Raw genomic sequence first — 17779 nt, forward strand, 5'->3', positions numbered from 1 at the left:
TCCACATAACACCATGAGCTTTGTGTAATAGAACAGCAATGTGGAAGGGTGATGTACAGCACATGCATCATCATCCACCCATTGCTAATTCAATGAAGGGCACCAATCAATTTTTGAACCATTTTGCCAATGTCTCCAAATTATACAAGCTGCTTGAAAGCCTGCATCAGATGACTGCGTTAAGTGCAGTCATTTTTTCACTACCAAAGCACATTTGTGGACAGACCATGTGAGGTCTGAATTGCCAAACTCTGCAGCTACAGAGGCTGCTCCTATCTCTTAAATATTGAAATCCATTCTACTCACCAACAATAGCTAAAGTCAGGGCATGTTGCAAAATGCCAATGATCTGCATTAAGCACACGCTGGCTCTAACAGCAGGAATCTGGGAACATCATGATTAAGTGGGCGTAGGAGCACTTTAAAACATTGAACTTAAAATAGGCTGGACAAGTTCCACTGGGATGTAGGCACTATGAGATTCCACCTGGACCAGGCATAAGTATGAATATGTCAGGAGTTTCCAAAAATCTGAATCAAGAGGAATATATCTCACAACACTTTCTCTTTGGATGTCTTTGAAAGCTGGTTACCTTAGTAAAACAAATTGCAAACAAAAGTAAATCATGATTAAATAGTTACGGTATTTCTGTCAGGACCCCACCATGACCACAATTGCAGGTGATATTATTTGTGAAATACCTATCAAACAAGAAAGCAACAACCTCACATAATGAATACCATCACTTCCTTGAGCATATTCTGCTACTTTTTATATACAGTGAAGGATAACAAAATACATATTTTAAGTACTTGGAGCTCTACTAGTTAGGAAGCGATTTGGAGGTAGGGGGGAAGATCAACATTAGTCTGTCTCATCTAAGCAGATTGATTACTCTGTGTTTAACCTTTCTCTATTTGCCAAGTGCCTAGCTCCAATCTTTTAATTTCAAGTACTGTCAACATCTTAAATTTTCATTTTGTCATATAATGGATTTATGAGTTGAGGCATAGTGACCTTTTTAATGATGAGCTTTTCCGATTAAAATGTGCAGATTGCTGTTGTGTATGTCTGCTACATGTTTGTGTTAATAGAGTTTGCAAAAGTAAATATAATGCTGTAAACATATTTAAACTATGGAATGAATTTGAATTTTAGTGCATCAGTGCATAAAAGAACATAAATGTATTTCTGTGCCTGGAGCATTGATTTATCTGTTTTACTTGGCAGTAATGATTGCCATTTCATGCTGTGAAATAAATATTTGTGAAGCTGTTTCCATCTATTTGGGCTTGAGCCATTATCATAATAGTGTGGAACAAAGAAAGACTTTTCATTACAATTTTAACAAAGGAATTGAGCTCCATGGTAATATTATCTTAAATGTACCTTATTATGAACTTGCTTTGCAATTACAGGTGGTAATTGGTAGTAGGTTTATTATTGTCACATATACTGGGGTACAATGAAAAACTTTGTTTTGCACACCATCCATACAGATATTTCACCACATCAATACTTTGAGGTAGTACAAGGGAAAAGCAATAACAGAATGAAGAATAAGGAGTTACAGTTACAGAGAAAGTGCAGTGCAGGCAGACAATAAGGTGCAAGACCATAATGAGATAGATTGTGAGGTCAAGAATCCATCCTATCTTCCAAGAGGTCTGTTCAATAGTCTTATAACAGTGGGAGACAAGCTGTCCTTGAACCTGGTCGTTCGTGCTTTCAGGCTTTTGTATCTTCTGCCCGATGGGAGAGGGGAGAAGAGAGAATATCCGGGTTGGGCGGGTTCTTTGATTATGTTGGCTGCTTTAGCGAGGCAGCAAGAAGCGTAGGCAGAGTTCATGGAGGGGAGGCTGGTTTTAATGATGTACTGACCTGTATCCATATTTCTCAGCAGTTTCTTGCAGTCTTGGGCAGAGTAGTTGCCATACTAAGCTATATACAGATAGGATGTTTTAAAGCAGTTTCATACACAACTATTATTGTAATTATGTACAACTATTCAGTACTTACATGCACACTACAGTATAGGTATGTGATCTTGACTGCTGCAAGTTTGATGAGGTGGAAGTGGTTATTTTGTATGCTCTAGAACTTTGATTGCTAATCCTGTGTATATTTCTGTAAGCAGATTCCCCTCTTGGAATATAGGCTGGTCTTGAAAGGCTTGGCATCTTGTCAATTAGCTACAGGCTGGAGACAAGAGGGGCAGACGAGGCAGGGTTAGAGCATAGGGGGACTATGGGGACAATTTCTTGAGATGGCTGTCTCTCATTCCAAAGAGGAAGTATTGAATTCCATGGGTGCAGGGTATGTTCAGGAACCAGAGAGGGACCAGGCTAACTGGTTGCCAATTCTTGGTACAGGGTCTGTTATTGAGGTAGAGTAAAACACGATAATCTTCGATCCGACCATTCCAATACCCCAACTCTTTGGCATCTCACTCACCAGGTGATGTTTGCCACGTTCCTCATTCATTCATCGGGCCCCCAGTTTCTACACTTCCCACCCACTCACTGGGGTCACAGTTCCCACACTCCTTGACCATTTGCTGGGTCCCTGGTTCCTGTGGTCCTCAACCATTCGTTGAACCCGGCAATTCCTGCACTGCCTGTGGTCTCACCATGTCCTTGGTTTCCATACTCCCTCACCACTCGCCAGGTTGGGCTCCGTGTGCACTCACTGGCGGCCCAATTCCCACTCTTCCTTCCACTTGCTAAGGCCCTACTTCCCAAACTTCCTGTAAACTCACTGGTTCCTGGTTCCCGTGCTCTCTTTAAACCCACTTGGTTCAGTATTCCATGCTTCCTTTAAACTTAATGGGTTCACTGAACTGTTACCATATAATGTCTTTTTAAAAAGTGAAATAAAAGTGTATTGGAGTAATAATTAAGTAACATCCAAAAATCAGTTAGTCCAGCACCACCAAGGTCCTGGATGAGCCCAGATGAAGAGTCTCAACCCGAAACATTGACTTTCCATTTCCCTCTGTAGATGCTGACCTACTGAGTTTCTCCAGTGCTTTCTGACCATGCCAGATTAACAGAGTTTTACTGGTTCCAGGTTGCAAAAGTGGCCACCAATCAAGGAGCTTTCCAATTCCCAATGCTGGGAGATTTACCGAAGTTTTGTCTTTGGATATGTTGGAGCAGATGGTGGGGAGGAAAGAAGGTATGCATTGGACTGGGAAGAAGATTCCTGCTTCTCGTGGCCCACAAAAGTGTTTCTAAGGCATTTTCTACCTCTTCTGTAGAGCTGTTTTTGCTTCTCTTCAGTGAATGAGTTTCCCAAAGCTTAAAACACTTAGCCAAACACACACACACACACACACACACACACACACACACACACACACACACACACACACACACACACACACACACACACACACACACACACACACACACACACACACAATTTAAAAATGTGGTTGACAACATTATAATATTTAAATGAAGAGCTGAATGTTTCAGCCTCTCCCCAGGTCCTGAACTTGAAGTGAGCAGGTTGGAGTTGGGTTTAAGAACTTTTTAAATTTTTAACATCCTAACTGACCTCAAAACCCATCTGATTGCTTTGTAGTTAAAATTGCCACAGTGATCTTTCTTTTACCATTGATATGGGTGTCAGCTACATCCTTTTATTGATAGGCTTTTTGCATTCCATCCAGCTAAGTGATAATACCAGCCCTTGGATCACATTGCAGTAGCCTTGACAAACTTGGATGCATTTAATAAGTGGGGGCAAAAGTCACCAGTTTTTGGAAAATAGGCAAACCTGTGATATCTGGCTGGCTGCTGGTTTCACTGTCCATTTATTGCTAGGGTGAAGATGGCAGTTTAGGCACTTGGGTGGTGCAGTATTATCCTCAGTTTGATATTGCTCACATAGATTTATCTTGACAAGTCTATTCTAAACATGCCATTTTCGCCAATTATTAAGGAAGTTCTGATCCAGTTAACATGAGTCATGCTGCAATTTATGCATGGCTATGTGTCAAAATCATTAGAAATCACAATAAGACTAGTTCTTAGTCTCAGATAGTAGGCTAATGTATCCCAGACAGAAGGAAAAATGCATGGCAATTACTTCAGATATATCTGCCATTATCATGGCTGAGAATCGTTGGGATGAAAAGAAGGTAGACTGTTCTAAAAGGGCACATGTAAAGAGATTTTGCTCAGGAAGGAGCATGCTTTGACCTCTGAATTACATGGCTGGGTGTACAGTAAAACTCCATTAATCTGGCATCGTCAGGACCTTGGTGGTGCCGGACTAGCTGATTTTCCAGACTATCAGATGTTATTTAACATAAGATAAGATCTTTATCAGCCACATGTACATCGAAACAGACAGTGAAATGCATCTTTTGCATAGAGTGTTCTGGGGGCAGCCCGCATGTGTCGACACGCTTCCGGTGCCAACATAGCATGCCCGCAACTTCCTAACCCGTACATCTTTGGAATGTGGAAGGAAACCAGAGCACCCAGAGGAAACCCATGCAGTCATGGGGAGAACGTACAAACTCCTTACAGACAGCGGCTGGAATTGAACCCAGGTCACTGGTGCTGTAATAGTGTTACGCCTGCCCAATATACTTATGATCCAATATACGTTTAGTTAACATTCCAGTGAACCAGATATGTTTCAAAGGAGCGCGGACAGCAGAGCCAGGTGAGTTCAAAGGGACCGCAGTAATGGGGTCCCTGGCAGGTAGTCAGGATGCATCAGAACCCGAGCCTTAGCAAATGGTTGGAGAGCACAGGAACGGGGGGACCCGGTGAGTTAACAGGGGGCTGCAGGAACCGGGGCCCCAGCCAGTAGATGGGGAGTGCAGGAACCGGGGATTCAGTGATCGGACAGAGAGTGGGAAACTAGGACTCTGGTGAGTGGACAGGGACTGTAGGAATCGGGCCTCGGTAAATGGGAATGGAGTGCAGGAACGAGCCGCGAGTGGGTGGAGGGAGGCCGTGGCAAATATTACCTGGTGAGCGAGATGGTGAACCGTCAGGGTTTCTGAATGCAAGAAACAATCTGCTGGAGCAATTCAGTGGGTCCAGCAGCAGATTCCAGCATCAGCAGTCTCTTCTGTCTCCAAGATTTCCGAATTGTTGGATAGCAAATTATTGGAGTTTGTAGATTCTGGATTTTAGGGAAATCTTTAGCAGAGGTATTATAATGTTAAACATGGCCTGAACAATTCATTGGTGGCTTTATTGCTCTGCCTGTGGCAGGGAAAGCAAAAACATCAGTTAGCTTTGTCATTCAGAATAGTTTGATGTGGATCAGAAGGGCATGAAGAAATGCACTCCTGCTTGGCATTGTCATTTCCAATATGAGTTTCACCTCTGCCTCACTAAAGTGAGTTCATTTAAATCATTGTAAGAAATTTCTTTAAATTACTATGCCCTAATGATTATAGTCCAGTGATTTATTGGAATCAGTTAAATCATTAACTGCTTTTTAAGGGTAATTGTTGTGAGTACACACCAATATGGACTTGTAGTTTGAAAGGAAACTGAAGATTGCATTAAATCAAAGGAAAAGACTTATAAAGTTGCCAGAAATAGCAATAAGCATGAGTATTGGGAGTGTTTTAGAATTCAACAAAAGAGGACCAAGAAATTGATAAAGAAATGGAGGACAGAATATGAGAGTAAACTAGTGAGAAGCATATGAACAAACTATAAGAGCTCCTATAGATACTTACAAGGAAAAAGACTAGCCAGCACAAATATGGGTCCCTTACAGAAAGGGATGGATGTATCAATAAGAGGGAATAAGGAAGTGGCAGAGAAATTAATCAAATACTTCACAGGATATGTAAAAATGTCCAGAAACATTAGAGAACCAAGGGTCAAGTGAGAACAAGGAACTGAAGTAAATTATTATCAGTAAAAATACAGTACCAGTTGGTGAGACACAAAGCCTGTAGATTCCAAGGACCCAATGATCCACATCCCAGTGTTTTGAAAGAAGTGGCTATTTTGATAATGAATGCAATAGTTATCATTGTCCAAAATTCTATATCTTCTGGAATGGTTCCTGCAGATAGTGGGCAACAATTACGACCCCACTATGTAAGAAAAAAGGGAGGGAGAAAACAGAAAATTACTAGTCTGTTAGTCTAACATCAATTGCAAGGAATATGCTAGAATCTACAATAAAGGATTGATAACAAAACGACTGGAAAAGAACAATAAGATTGAGCAGAATCAAACATGAAAGTGAAATCATGTTTGACTAATCAACTGAAGTTTCTGAGGATATGTCAAGCCTAATTTTCCTTTCATAAATCCATTCTGACTCTGCTCAGTCCTGTTATTTTCTAAGTGTAATGTTCATCGCTTTATCTATGTGGCTGCTTCATCTCAGTATCTGGTCAGAACATTGATAGTGGTGAGTTCAATAATGATAATGTCATGGAATGCTATTGTTATCATTAGTGTGATGTAAGTTTTACATGCCATAAATATTACTTGGGTCTTGATGCATTCCAGCACAGTCTATTTTGTGAGTGGAACTGAACAATCCGTAATCATCCTCAATACTAATCTTATCATGGAAAGAAGGTAATTGTTGAAACAGCTGAAGATGGTTGGATCTAGGCCACTGGTTTCTGAAACTCACGGCATGGTCCTGGTGCTGAGACGATTGTCTTCCAGGAACCCAATATTTCACTTTACTCTCCCTACTGTTCCCATCTGCCCAACTGCCCTCCCCACCTCCTCTATTGGTTCCATGCTCCACATTCCTTTCCTACCAGATTCCATCATTTGCAGCCCTTTGTCACCTCCACCTATCAGTTCCCAGCCTCGGTACTATTTCCACTCTTCCCTCCTCCATCTGCCTATCACCCCTCCTCACCTGGATCCACCTTTCTCTTGCCAGCGCTTGTACCACCCCTTCCCCCCACTTGGCTATCCCTTCCCCTCACTTGGATAGCCCTCATATGGCTATCTCTCCTCTATCTTTCAGTCCAGATGAAGGGTCTCGACCCAAAACATCAACTGCCCATTTCCCTCCACAGATGCTGTCTGACCTCTGAGTTCCTCCAGCAGTTTGTTTTTGGCTCCAGATTCTAGCATCTTCAGTTTCTTGTGTCTTTGTGGCCAGATAGACAACTAATTCTGAAGCACAGGTACTCAATGACTTTCACTATCACCAATGACTTCAGCCGGTTCTTTAGATCATGTGGAATGAATCAAATTGGCATAGGACTGGCTTCAGTGATAATGGGCACCCCAGGATGAGGCTATAAAAGGTCATTCAAGAAGTACTTTTGACAGATAATAATTGCAAATGCTTCAGTCCTGTTATTTGAAGTTACTTGCCAGGTTCCTCCATCACCGACGGAGGGGAATGATAATGCAGGTTTTTAATTGTACACCATCATTCACAACTGGATGTAGCAGGGCTGCAGAACTTTGATCTAGTGCATGGCCTGTGGGGTTGTTCAACTCATTCTGTAAGTTGCTGCTTCTGCAACAAACCTCACCTGGGTATGCCTGATGCTCATATTGACATGTTCTACATGCCTCATTGAAGCAGGGTTGATCCTCAGGCTTACTGATGATGATATAATTTGTGAAATATCTGGGGATGAGATTACAGAGTGAGGTAGATTACAATCCTGTTGGTATTGATAAGATGCTCTCACAGTTTTCTAGTTTTGAGCTGTTTGAAGTTTTCTAAATACACCCTTTTTGTGGTAGTACTGAACAACAAATTGGGAATTGTCCCCAGTACCCCCAGATGGTGGCTGTGGAGAGGAATGGAATTTGGTAGCTAAAATATTATGTATTGCAAGCTCTGTGGATTTAGCTGGTTAAATTCCATCAGCATGCACTTCAGAGATCATCCTAGGCACTGCTAACCTCTGCTTAAGCTCTCTGGGTTTAAGTAAGTGAGGTATGTCTCCATGGGGACAGAGAGTACATTCTGTATCAGACAAACATAAAGTCCACCAATGTGGATTTTGCTGTACCTTAGTGATATGTTTTCACATGGCTGAGCAAACAAAGCTACTACTTGGAAGATTAAGCTGAAATATTGCAATGATTTTAATCCTTTTTACATAGGTTAAGAAGACAGCAGACAAGCTCACTGTTTGGGATAAAGCGAAGCTCAGTGTATAGCCCTGACGACTCTGCAGAAGCAATCAGTGAAGAAGATGACCTGGAACTCAAAGTGAAATAAGATGACAGTTCGTGTGTAACCTCTGTGAAAGCAGGAAAACTGGTAAAAGATAGAAAATAAATGACTCCTCTCCTGGGTCAAATATCAAACAAACAACATCTGTCAAGAGAAAAAAAAAATGAAATGGCAAAACATTTGGGATAAATTAAATCAAAGCTCTTAGATCCTTTAGAGATTTACTCTTCAGCAGAATGAAATAATAATTGTTCAAAACATTAAATTCTAAAAAACACTGTATACATTACTGGTGTATGAAATATGGCAATATATTTTGAATTATAAAAGCATATACTTTTGTATTCATAGATACTAGAGGTGTACAGTTAACTTGATGCTGAATAACCTGTAAATTCTAATGTCAGAGAACCAAAGGGATATATTTGGGCTTTTGCTCAATAGGAACAATCAGTTACAATTTGCAATTTAAGAGAAAAAGTATTCTTTGTTACTGCTAATCTGTGACTAGGAGAGAGTATTTTTCAAGGGAGGAAGCATAAAGAAGTAGGGATGGGTGGAAGAAGTGAAAAGTGGTTGGAGGCTGATACAAGGTAATGCTCAGGGAAAAGCGATATGTTTCCAAGTCAGGTTGTTGCTGCAAGAGACTTGGTTCCCTTCAGCATAAGGCTCTGTTGACTGACAGAGACTGAAAATGTTCTCTGTGAGGTATCATGCATGTAAATCCACTTCCTACTCCGTTTTGTTGCAACTCCAGTCCACTGTGTAACCTTGCCCTTTGCTATTGTTAATGTACTTGATTCCATGAACCTTGCACTCATAAAGCAACATTATCCACCCAGCTGTCACAAGGGATACCCTCTGGTCTCTAAAATGCTCCTTCTTTCTGGTGTACACACCTATTTAACATCAGGATCTTATCTGTTTGCACCTGCAAAATAATTAAATTCTGTTCTCAATGCTCGATCAGGCTTTTATTTCCCAAGTTGTAATTAGCTTCCTTTTTATTAAGCCCTTTCTACATTACTAATCTTGTAGCTCTATCTGTTGTTTATTATTAAGCATGCCATAGCGTCTACAAGTATCTCATTGGGTGTGAACATTCAGATCTGTCTGCCATTGCTACCATATATTCAGAGGGTTAATAGATGTTCAGCAGAGTGGTGAAAAGATGCTCCATAGAGTGATGAACAGCAATTGTACCTGCACTTTGGTCAGCTGCTGCTCACTCTACATCAGTCCAGAAGCCAGCTCTTCAGACTCAGTGTCTAAGGAGAACTCCTTTCACCAAATCTAAAGGAGGCATTGTCACTGTTTTACATCGTACGGGAACCTGAGCCACAAGGGCACAGCCCTTTGTTCTGAAAGTCATCAAATCCAAGCTGTTTTGTGATTGAATCCTTTTAAAATGTTAATGGTAGTGTTTACGCTAAACCAACACAGCAATTAAGGCTAATGTGGTCATCAAAAACTAACAAAATTCCCATATCATATTCCACCACTGTACAGGTATTGTTGAACTGCAGAAACAAGAAGATGCAGCTGGATGGTGAGTCTGCATGATGACTCCCATCAAAGTCACCCACTGTGTCGGAACCTTCTTAAAGAGTGGGTAGAATGGGCCAGCTGGCTGCCAGAGAGCCAAAGTTACTTTCTGAAATACTGGCTATTGATAGCTATGAAGCATTCCCAAACTGGGGCAGGCAGGAACTACATGTCCCACGTGGGCTCAGTTCAAACACAGGTGGTATATTGGAACAGTTTCTGCTGTTACATTGGATCAGGTTCTGCTCTGCTGTCTTTGGAAAATCACTCAGGTTAATTATATTCTGTGGCACCCTGCGGCAAACAGAGAAGAAAGAAGAATAGAAGGAGGAAAAAGCTGATGTACAGCCAAAAAAATCAGTGTATCAATACTTTGATTAGAGAATTTCTCTTAGAAGCTGCTTTAAACTGCTTGTAACAATGACACTTTCTGCACATAAAGGACTGATACAGTCCTGTGGTCTTTACAAAATGCTGTAACCACATTAATGTCTGCAAAGACTGTTACTACTATTTTCTACAGATATATTATGGATACTCCTAAAGCACTCATATATCTTTTCTGAATACTAATAGCTCATGATCATTCAGCCCACCCAGTCAGTACCATTCCTTCACCATTCTGTTGCCTACCATGAGTTCTGATAATTATTTGCAACACAAAAAAAAAGTACTTGTTCCTGTGTAATAGCCTGTGTAGACAAAGCCCTGACTTTAACTCCCAGCAGACAAGGAGACTACAGTCTGTCCATCCATAGAACATAGAACAATACAGCACAGGAGCAAGCATTTCAGCTCATTATATTATGCCAAACTAACTAAACTAGTAATTAAGTGCCTAACTAAACTAATCCCTTCTGCCTTTACAACATCCATATCCGTCCCTTCTCTGCACCTTTATGTGCCTATCTAAGAGCCTCTTAAATGCCTCTATCATACTTGCCTCCACCACCACCCCTGGCAGCACATTCCAGGCACCCACTACTCTCTGTGTAAAATAAAAACCTGTCTGCACAATTCCTTTGAACTTACCCCCTCTCAAATGCATTCCCTCTAGTATTAGACATTTCAACCCTGGGGAAAAGATACCGGCTGTTTATTCTATCTATGCTCTTATAATCTTATAAATCTCTATCAGGTCTTCCCTCAGCCTCTGCTGCTCCAGAGATAACAAGCCAAGTTTGTTCAACCTCTCCTTATAGCACATGCCCTCTAATCCAGGCAACATCCTGGCAAACCTCTTCTGCACCCTCCCCAAAGCCTTCACATCCTTCCTATAATGGGGCAACCAGAATTGAATACAGTACTCCAGATGCAGCCTAACCAGAGTTTTATAAAGCTGCAAATTCTTCTTTGGTATAAGGCCTGGGTGAATTTGACTTTGCCATTTTTGGTATTGGTAGTGTGGTGTCTGTGGTATCTGCAGAGTGGGTGGTATTTCAGGGCATAGGAAGTAGTCAATGGGGACCCTGCAAAAGTAACAGGTTAGTGATAACTCCAAGCAGATGAGAGGGAAGGGAGTCGAGTCCTTCTTTAACTACATCGTCAAAGGATAAGTTTAACTAGAAGTCATTGTGCTGCCCCACCAGGCCAACTGAAGGCAAGCACTGCTGCTGCCAGAAAAGGTGCCTTTTGCCAGTGTGTTAACCTGGTGGGAAAACGCAATGCCCTCTTGTTAAATTTACAGTTGGTCATCTCCTCAGGTCCTAACAAGGAACCTTCCTCTTCCACAGACTTGCCTTTCCTTCCTTGACCACAATGCACTACCACCTATCTGACAGACAGCCCCACTGACACATCTTGTCTCTTGAAACCCCACCCACTCCAGCTTCCACCAATTTGAAGCAGGTAACCAATGCCGCAGATAAAGAAAAGATTCTAAAAGTCAAATTTATTTAGCCCCCACACTGAAGAAAGAAGGAGTTAAAGTCAGGGTTTGTCGATGGAGGTCATTATAGAATAGGTGCCAAAGTCTTTCACTGTTGCAAATAAATTTTAGTTTATTAAAGATTGGGTGGGTTAGGCTTGACCCAAATCTGGCCACTTCTAGGTTTAATGGAGCTGAGACAAGAGGCAAATGAGGAGGTGAGCTGGCAATTTAAATACATTAGTGGGGCTGATAGCATCAGACTTATCCTGTTTTGCAGGTTTCACAGTGGACAGCTCTGTTTCCCAGGCATTGGAAAAGCTAGCACCTAAGGGAGCCAAGGCTTGTGGAAAAGGTATCTTAATAGCCCTGTTTGTGGATTAGATGTAGATGCTTCAACCAGCAGACCATTCTCCCCATACAAAGCTCATCGTTTACTATAATCGATACCATTCCCCCTCTCCCCCTGTCAGCCTGGATTGTCCACACCTCCCTAATTCAGGCCTATTCTAGTGGCCTCTGCCTGAATGAATGCAAAGCTGGCTTCTGGGCAGTTGCCTGTCAAACTCAAAAGATGTACATTGTGCAGTTAGAACACCACAGCAAGGTAGGTTACCCGAATCTCTGGGCTTCCCATCTAAACACCACTCACCGTTCGATGCCCATTAGGGTCACCAACTTATCGCCCTACCCCTAACCCATGTAGTCTACCCCCCGCATTAACACCAGTGCTTTACTGCTTATGCCTCCAGCATTTAAACTTGGCAGAAGTGTGAATTGCATATACCATTATTCCTTCCCAGTTTTGTGCGCCTTCTAAATGCCATTGCTGCGGAATAGCAAAGGTCGTGTTGAGATCCTGTGACTAAGCAGTGACAGACTTTCTTCTTTCCATGGTCCTGTACTTGCTGGCTGTTCCTGTGTCTCCTTTGCGATCTCGGACAACTGTTGCTAATTTGCTGGATCTTTCAGTACCCTGGGGGATAACTTATCATTGCTTCTTCTTCCTGCACTCCAGTTGCTAACTGCCTCTTGCAGACAATATGGGGTCTGCGCGGGAACAGAGCCTTGCCTGACAACAGGGTACATTGTCGGGAGGAGGTCTAAAACACTGCCAAATGTGTGAACTTGAACGGCAAATAAGAAGTTGAAGAAAACTTACTTTCTGCAAGGAGACTACTGGCTGGCGACTGTGAAGATTGAGGCTATGGTGACTCTCAGATTCCTTACCATCTTTCCCCGTGGCTGCAGCAGATCTCTGCCATGCCGCCCACTCTGCTGTTCACCAGGGAGTCAGAGATGTCACGAGGCACTCTGTTTGCAAAGAAGTGATGCTGTCTGCTTTGATTCCAGTGAGGAACAGGGACCATCTTGGTACAGGGATTTGCCAGCATTACTGGCATCCCACGCGTGCAGGCAGTCAGTGTAAACTGTTCAGGGCTCCCCTTAATAACTCAAGGCTTTTTACAGTCAGCAAAACTTTCCCATGCAACTCATTGTGGATTTCAAGGAGAACTTTCTCATTGCAGATGCCATGTTTTCAGGAAGGACTCTTTCATCCTGAGGGAATGAATACTGCTGGATGTTTTCACTGGCCATTCCTTAATGCAGGGATGTCTCCTAGGGAACAAGGGCTACCTACCTTAGACTACCCTAACTACTCTACCTATTTTGCACTCCTACCACAGCATCCTTGCCAATTAAAAAAAGGTGTCTGATGCCAAAAAGGAGCAAGAATACCTGGAACGTGGAGAGCTGCTGAGGAAGAGAAAGGGTACCAGGGAAAGTCTCTGCTCGGCATCCTCAGCCTCATCTCCAAGCTTAGCAGCTGAGGCATTGGCCACACGGGAAATAAGAGACTCCCTTATGGGGAGGTGATTTTCATAAGCGCTCTGCAAAATAAATTCTCCCATTGCAAACCAAGTGATTCTCTCCACACTACCAACCCAAGCACCAACGTAGTTCACTAATAATCAGCCAGTAAAGTCCAGATATTGCATAAAATTCCCCCACATCCTGCTGTGCAACCTGCACTGAACGTAACACTATGAATGAGTGAATCCTAACTCCATTATTTCAACAGCCTACTGCACATCTCTGATGAAAATCTCCTTGCTTAAAGGACTCAGACCTCGACATGAAATAAATTTTCAGTGAGGATCTCCACTCTGCAGTATGCAGATCACTATGTCAAATCTTGTGAGATTATGATATTGCATTCAGCATTGTTCCATGGTATCCAGACTTTCACTCCAAGGGGATGCTACCGTAGTCACCTTGGGCCACTCTTCCATAATGATTGGTTTTGCAAGTCTGCTGTCCCTCCCCCACATGCACAAGACCTTTTCCTGGCATGCATCTCATTGACTTGGACTTGCATGTTCATCTCCCCTGCAGCCATTTAGTCAAACCATGTTGTTACTGTGTGGCTGCCTTGGGGAGTGTGCTTTTAAAGGTTGACACATTCTCTGAATGTGATGCAGCAAAGTAGTGGGAAACAAATTGACGTACGGGTAGTTTAATATGGGGGTTTAAAATGGGCAGTGCAGACTCGTTGGGCCGGAAGGGCCTGTTACCACGCTGTAAATAAATAAAATAAAAAAAAAATTTAATTGGTCCTATCAGGAACCTTCTATGTCCTGGTCCTGGCACCTGTTTCTTGGTGTAAGCCACCCTATTGCTGTTTCCAACAGGATTTTGGCTAATTTTGCAATGCAGGGAATCTGATTTGGCACTAAGGCTAAATGCAGCCACAATTTAGCAGACCAAGCAAGGATCCAACCTAATATCTGAGTAATAGTATACAAGATGGGTTTGAGGATGAGATGAGTTTTTTAATGCTAATGATTCCATGTTAAGGGTCATAGATCCTTATTAGTGCAGTGCCCTGCTCACTCCCAATAATCCTACAACTTGATCAATGCCTAAAATAGCAAGGCAATCCTTTTATTTGGACCCAATCTTAATTGAGAGTAATTTAAAACCTTTCATTAAGCCATAGAATTCCCTATTTGTTTGCACATGGGTTACGAACATGACAAAGAGCATTGACACGTCTGGTTACTTCCTGTTCATGATGTTCATTATGGTGATTTGAAGGATTCCTTTTAGCTTCAGAAATCACAACCTTCCTCTCATCTACCTACTTCAATGGCACATAGAGAGCCTTCTCTGCACCGGTAACTATTCCCATGAGTGAGGTCAGAAGATGCTGTATTCCTTTCACTATCCACCAAACACTCATGTAACACAGTTTATGTTGTAAGTAAGGTGATCAGCTGAGGTCAGTTCCATGCTCTGTCTGCCAGGGTCCAGCTTGTATATTGGAGACTCAAGAGACTGCAGATGCTGGAATCCAGAGCAACAAACAAGATGCTGGAGGAACTCAGTGGGTGAGGCAGCATCTGTGGGGGAAATGGACAGTCGATGTTTTCGATCGGGGCGCTTCATCTGGACACAGCACCTTGTTCGTTACTCTTGCTTGTATATGGTTTCCTTAATGTGGAAAGGCATCCCAAGAGATCTCACAGAGACACAGTCAGTAAAAGGAGATATAAGGAAGGGAAAGGGGGGAGGGGAGGGAGGTTTGATTAAAGAGATTAAAGGAGATGGAGAGGGAGAGAGGATGGAGGCCAGGACAAGGAAAAGGTTTGCAGAGCACGGGACCAAACATGGCTGAAGGTTTGGCCACTAATGGTAGGACAGCGGTATTGGAGAAAATTAGATTTGAAAGATTGCAGGGTTGGAGAAAGTTGCAGCGAAAGGCAGGTGGAATGATAAGAAGAGTTTTAGTATGAGGAAGAGAACTTGAGCTGTCAGACATCCAGAGCCCAGAGCCAATGTAAGCCAATGGGGACAGATGTGATAGGTGAGTGGGGCAGAGCGCAGAATAGATTAAAAACAGCCTACTTTGAACAAGCTGAAGTTTACAGAAGGAAGAGGCAAGGAGGCCACCCAGCAGGGAAATGCATCAATCATATCTGGGGATCATAAAAGCATAGATACAAGCAGTGAGTCAAAGGTGAAAATAGGTTGTCTTAATGATGAAAAATATAGATTGGAAGCTCAGTTCAGTATCAGACTGAATGCCTACACTGTGAACTACGAAGCAATAGAGAAACGGAGAAACAGATTGGGTGGCTACTATGCGGAGTTTGTAATGGGGTGTAATTGGTTGGAATTGGTCCTCATCTGAAATTGAATTTTATGCAAGTCATCTGACAGCACCAGGGATGTGGAGAGGCAGACCTTATTGTTGTCATCTTTCCACAAATGCAAGCTGACCTCCTCATTGTGGATGATGCTACCAAGCATTATGATAGAGAGGAGGGAAATGAGGATAGAGCCTTGGGGAATGCTCAGTCTCGTGATGAGGAGGTTGTTGGAGATGCTGTAACTAAATAAAAAGAGGTGAAAGAAGGTGAAAGTGTAGCAGCATAGAGCTGGACAGAGGCATAGGTTGGGGATGTGTGGCCAATTGTGTAAAAGATTTCAGTGAGATTGAGAAGAATGAGGAGGACCAAAGTGCCATGGCCACATTCGAATGGAATATTATTTGTCACCTTGGAGGAAATGTCCATGAGGCTGGAATGATTTAAGATGAAATCATAGGAAAAGTAAGCAAGAATATAGGAGAAAACAACATGTTCAGAAACTATGGAAAGGGAAGCTGAAGAAGGGAGCGATTGTCTACAAGGACAGGAGACTCAAGGGTTATTTTGTGAGAAGGGGACCGATGATGGCAGAATTGAAATGGAGAGCCGCAGCACTTGGAGGGGGATGATGTACAACATCAGCTCACAAGGGTCTGGAAGGGAAACTGGCTGATAAGCTGTCTTAGAGCAAGGGTGTTTCTCATGGGTCAAACAAGATTGGACAAAACGTGAGGGAAAATGGGAATTTAGAAGTTTCAGGGGTTGTGCATTGCAACATAATTAGCCTGGAAAAGGTTTGTCTTGGGCAAGGGAATGGTGGGGTTTGGAGGGTGTTCCATGCTGTGTAACAGTGGGATTCAAATGAATTCTTTTGAATTTATGACAAGAAAGTTCATTAATTCCACATGCATGGAAGAAACTAGAGGGTTACCTTTGCTCACTAGGATCACCCTGAATACCAGCATGAAAATGCATGTACCAGTTTTCCCAGAAAAGTGGATTCAGTCTTTGCGTGTAAACTTCTGTTATTTAGAAGCTGAAATATCCAATCATAATTTGTTATCAAAAATCAGGTGAATTAGCAAGTGAATACTGTATATACAGCATTATCTGTACCCCAGTTTAAGTTCAGTATGTGCGGTTCAGCACACTTATTAATGTACATTTATAGTGTATTATAGAAAGTTTGCTAAACCGGTAAAGGCTACACTGTATCCATGCTGTTTTATCATTGTAGCTCAAGCAAGTACAAGTACCTATTTTGGTAAAATAAATTGACCATTTTTGGCTGTGTTACAGATAATAAAATATGAAACTCAGTTGCGTTGATTGGTCATTCCATCTTATTGGAAAGCACTATAATTAGTTTCATTAATCTCTCATATTTTCAAGGTGAACAATAAGAATGACTGGATAGTGTAATATATTATCCAAGGATACTAGAAGGGCAGTCAGGTGAAAAGTACACAGGTACCGTGTCCTCCACCTATATATCAAGTGTGAATTTATTCAGTTTAATTTTAATTCAGCCACACTATCCGAAGATTAATCACTTTTACAGTGGCAGTGGTTATTTCTCAAAGTATTTTATAAAACATTCATATGGTTGCTGGAACTACGTGAAACTGAAATAATATTTAAGAAGTGATTTCAGACCTTTTCTCCAAGCAATAGGGAGGGTAGGTAGCTGCATGCTGCAGAATATTTATGGTGCATTTCTTGAAGCCATGCTTATAATTGCTGGCCGAGTTAGTGAGATACCTCATAAATACATGCAGATCAGAGTCTGAAGATTCAATTGAGAACTTCTATGCAATTGGTCACAACCAGCTCTCTATCTAACAGTAAATGATCTCCAGACCACTGAAGGAGTATATAAAGAGGCACCCAACAGTAGGAAGTTTACAGCTTCTAGATCACTACAATTTTTGCTTACCACGAGTGAAGTTACAACCGGCTTCATTTGATTGGAGAAAGAAGACCAGCAGTTGCAGCAGCAACAACCTTAGCAACCAGTAGTGATTATGCATAGTAGAATACATCAGGTTAAGA

At 42.1% G+C, this 17779-nt stretch overlaps 1 protein-coding gene across 4 annotated transcripts in view; it reads left to right on the forward strand.

Annotated features, from left to right (window-relative positions):
- Positions 1-17009, forward strand: part of LOC127574050 (coiled-coil domain-containing protein 102A-like) — a 354834-nt gene extending 337825 nt beyond the window's left edge. For all 4 annotated transcript variants that reach the window (XM_052022652.1, XM_052022651.1, XM_052022650.1 and 1 more), the window contains one exon: positions 8089-17009. In XM_052022652.1, the coding sequence (XP_051878612.1) occupies positions 8089-8206 (118 nt within the window). In that variant the 3' untranslated portion in view covers positions 8207-17009. The remainder of the gene's footprint in view (positions 1-8088) is intronic.
- Positions 17010-17779: the final 770 nt, after the last annotated feature.

Source organism: Pristis pectinata, chromosome 9 (assembly GCF_009764475.1).
Source record: "Pristis pectinata isolate sPriPec2 chromosome 9, sPriPec2.1.pri, whole genome shotgun sequence".
NCBI classification, from domain to species: domain Eukaryota; kingdom Metazoa; phylum Chordata; class Chondrichthyes; order Rhinopristiformes; family Pristidae; genus Pristis; species Pristis pectinata.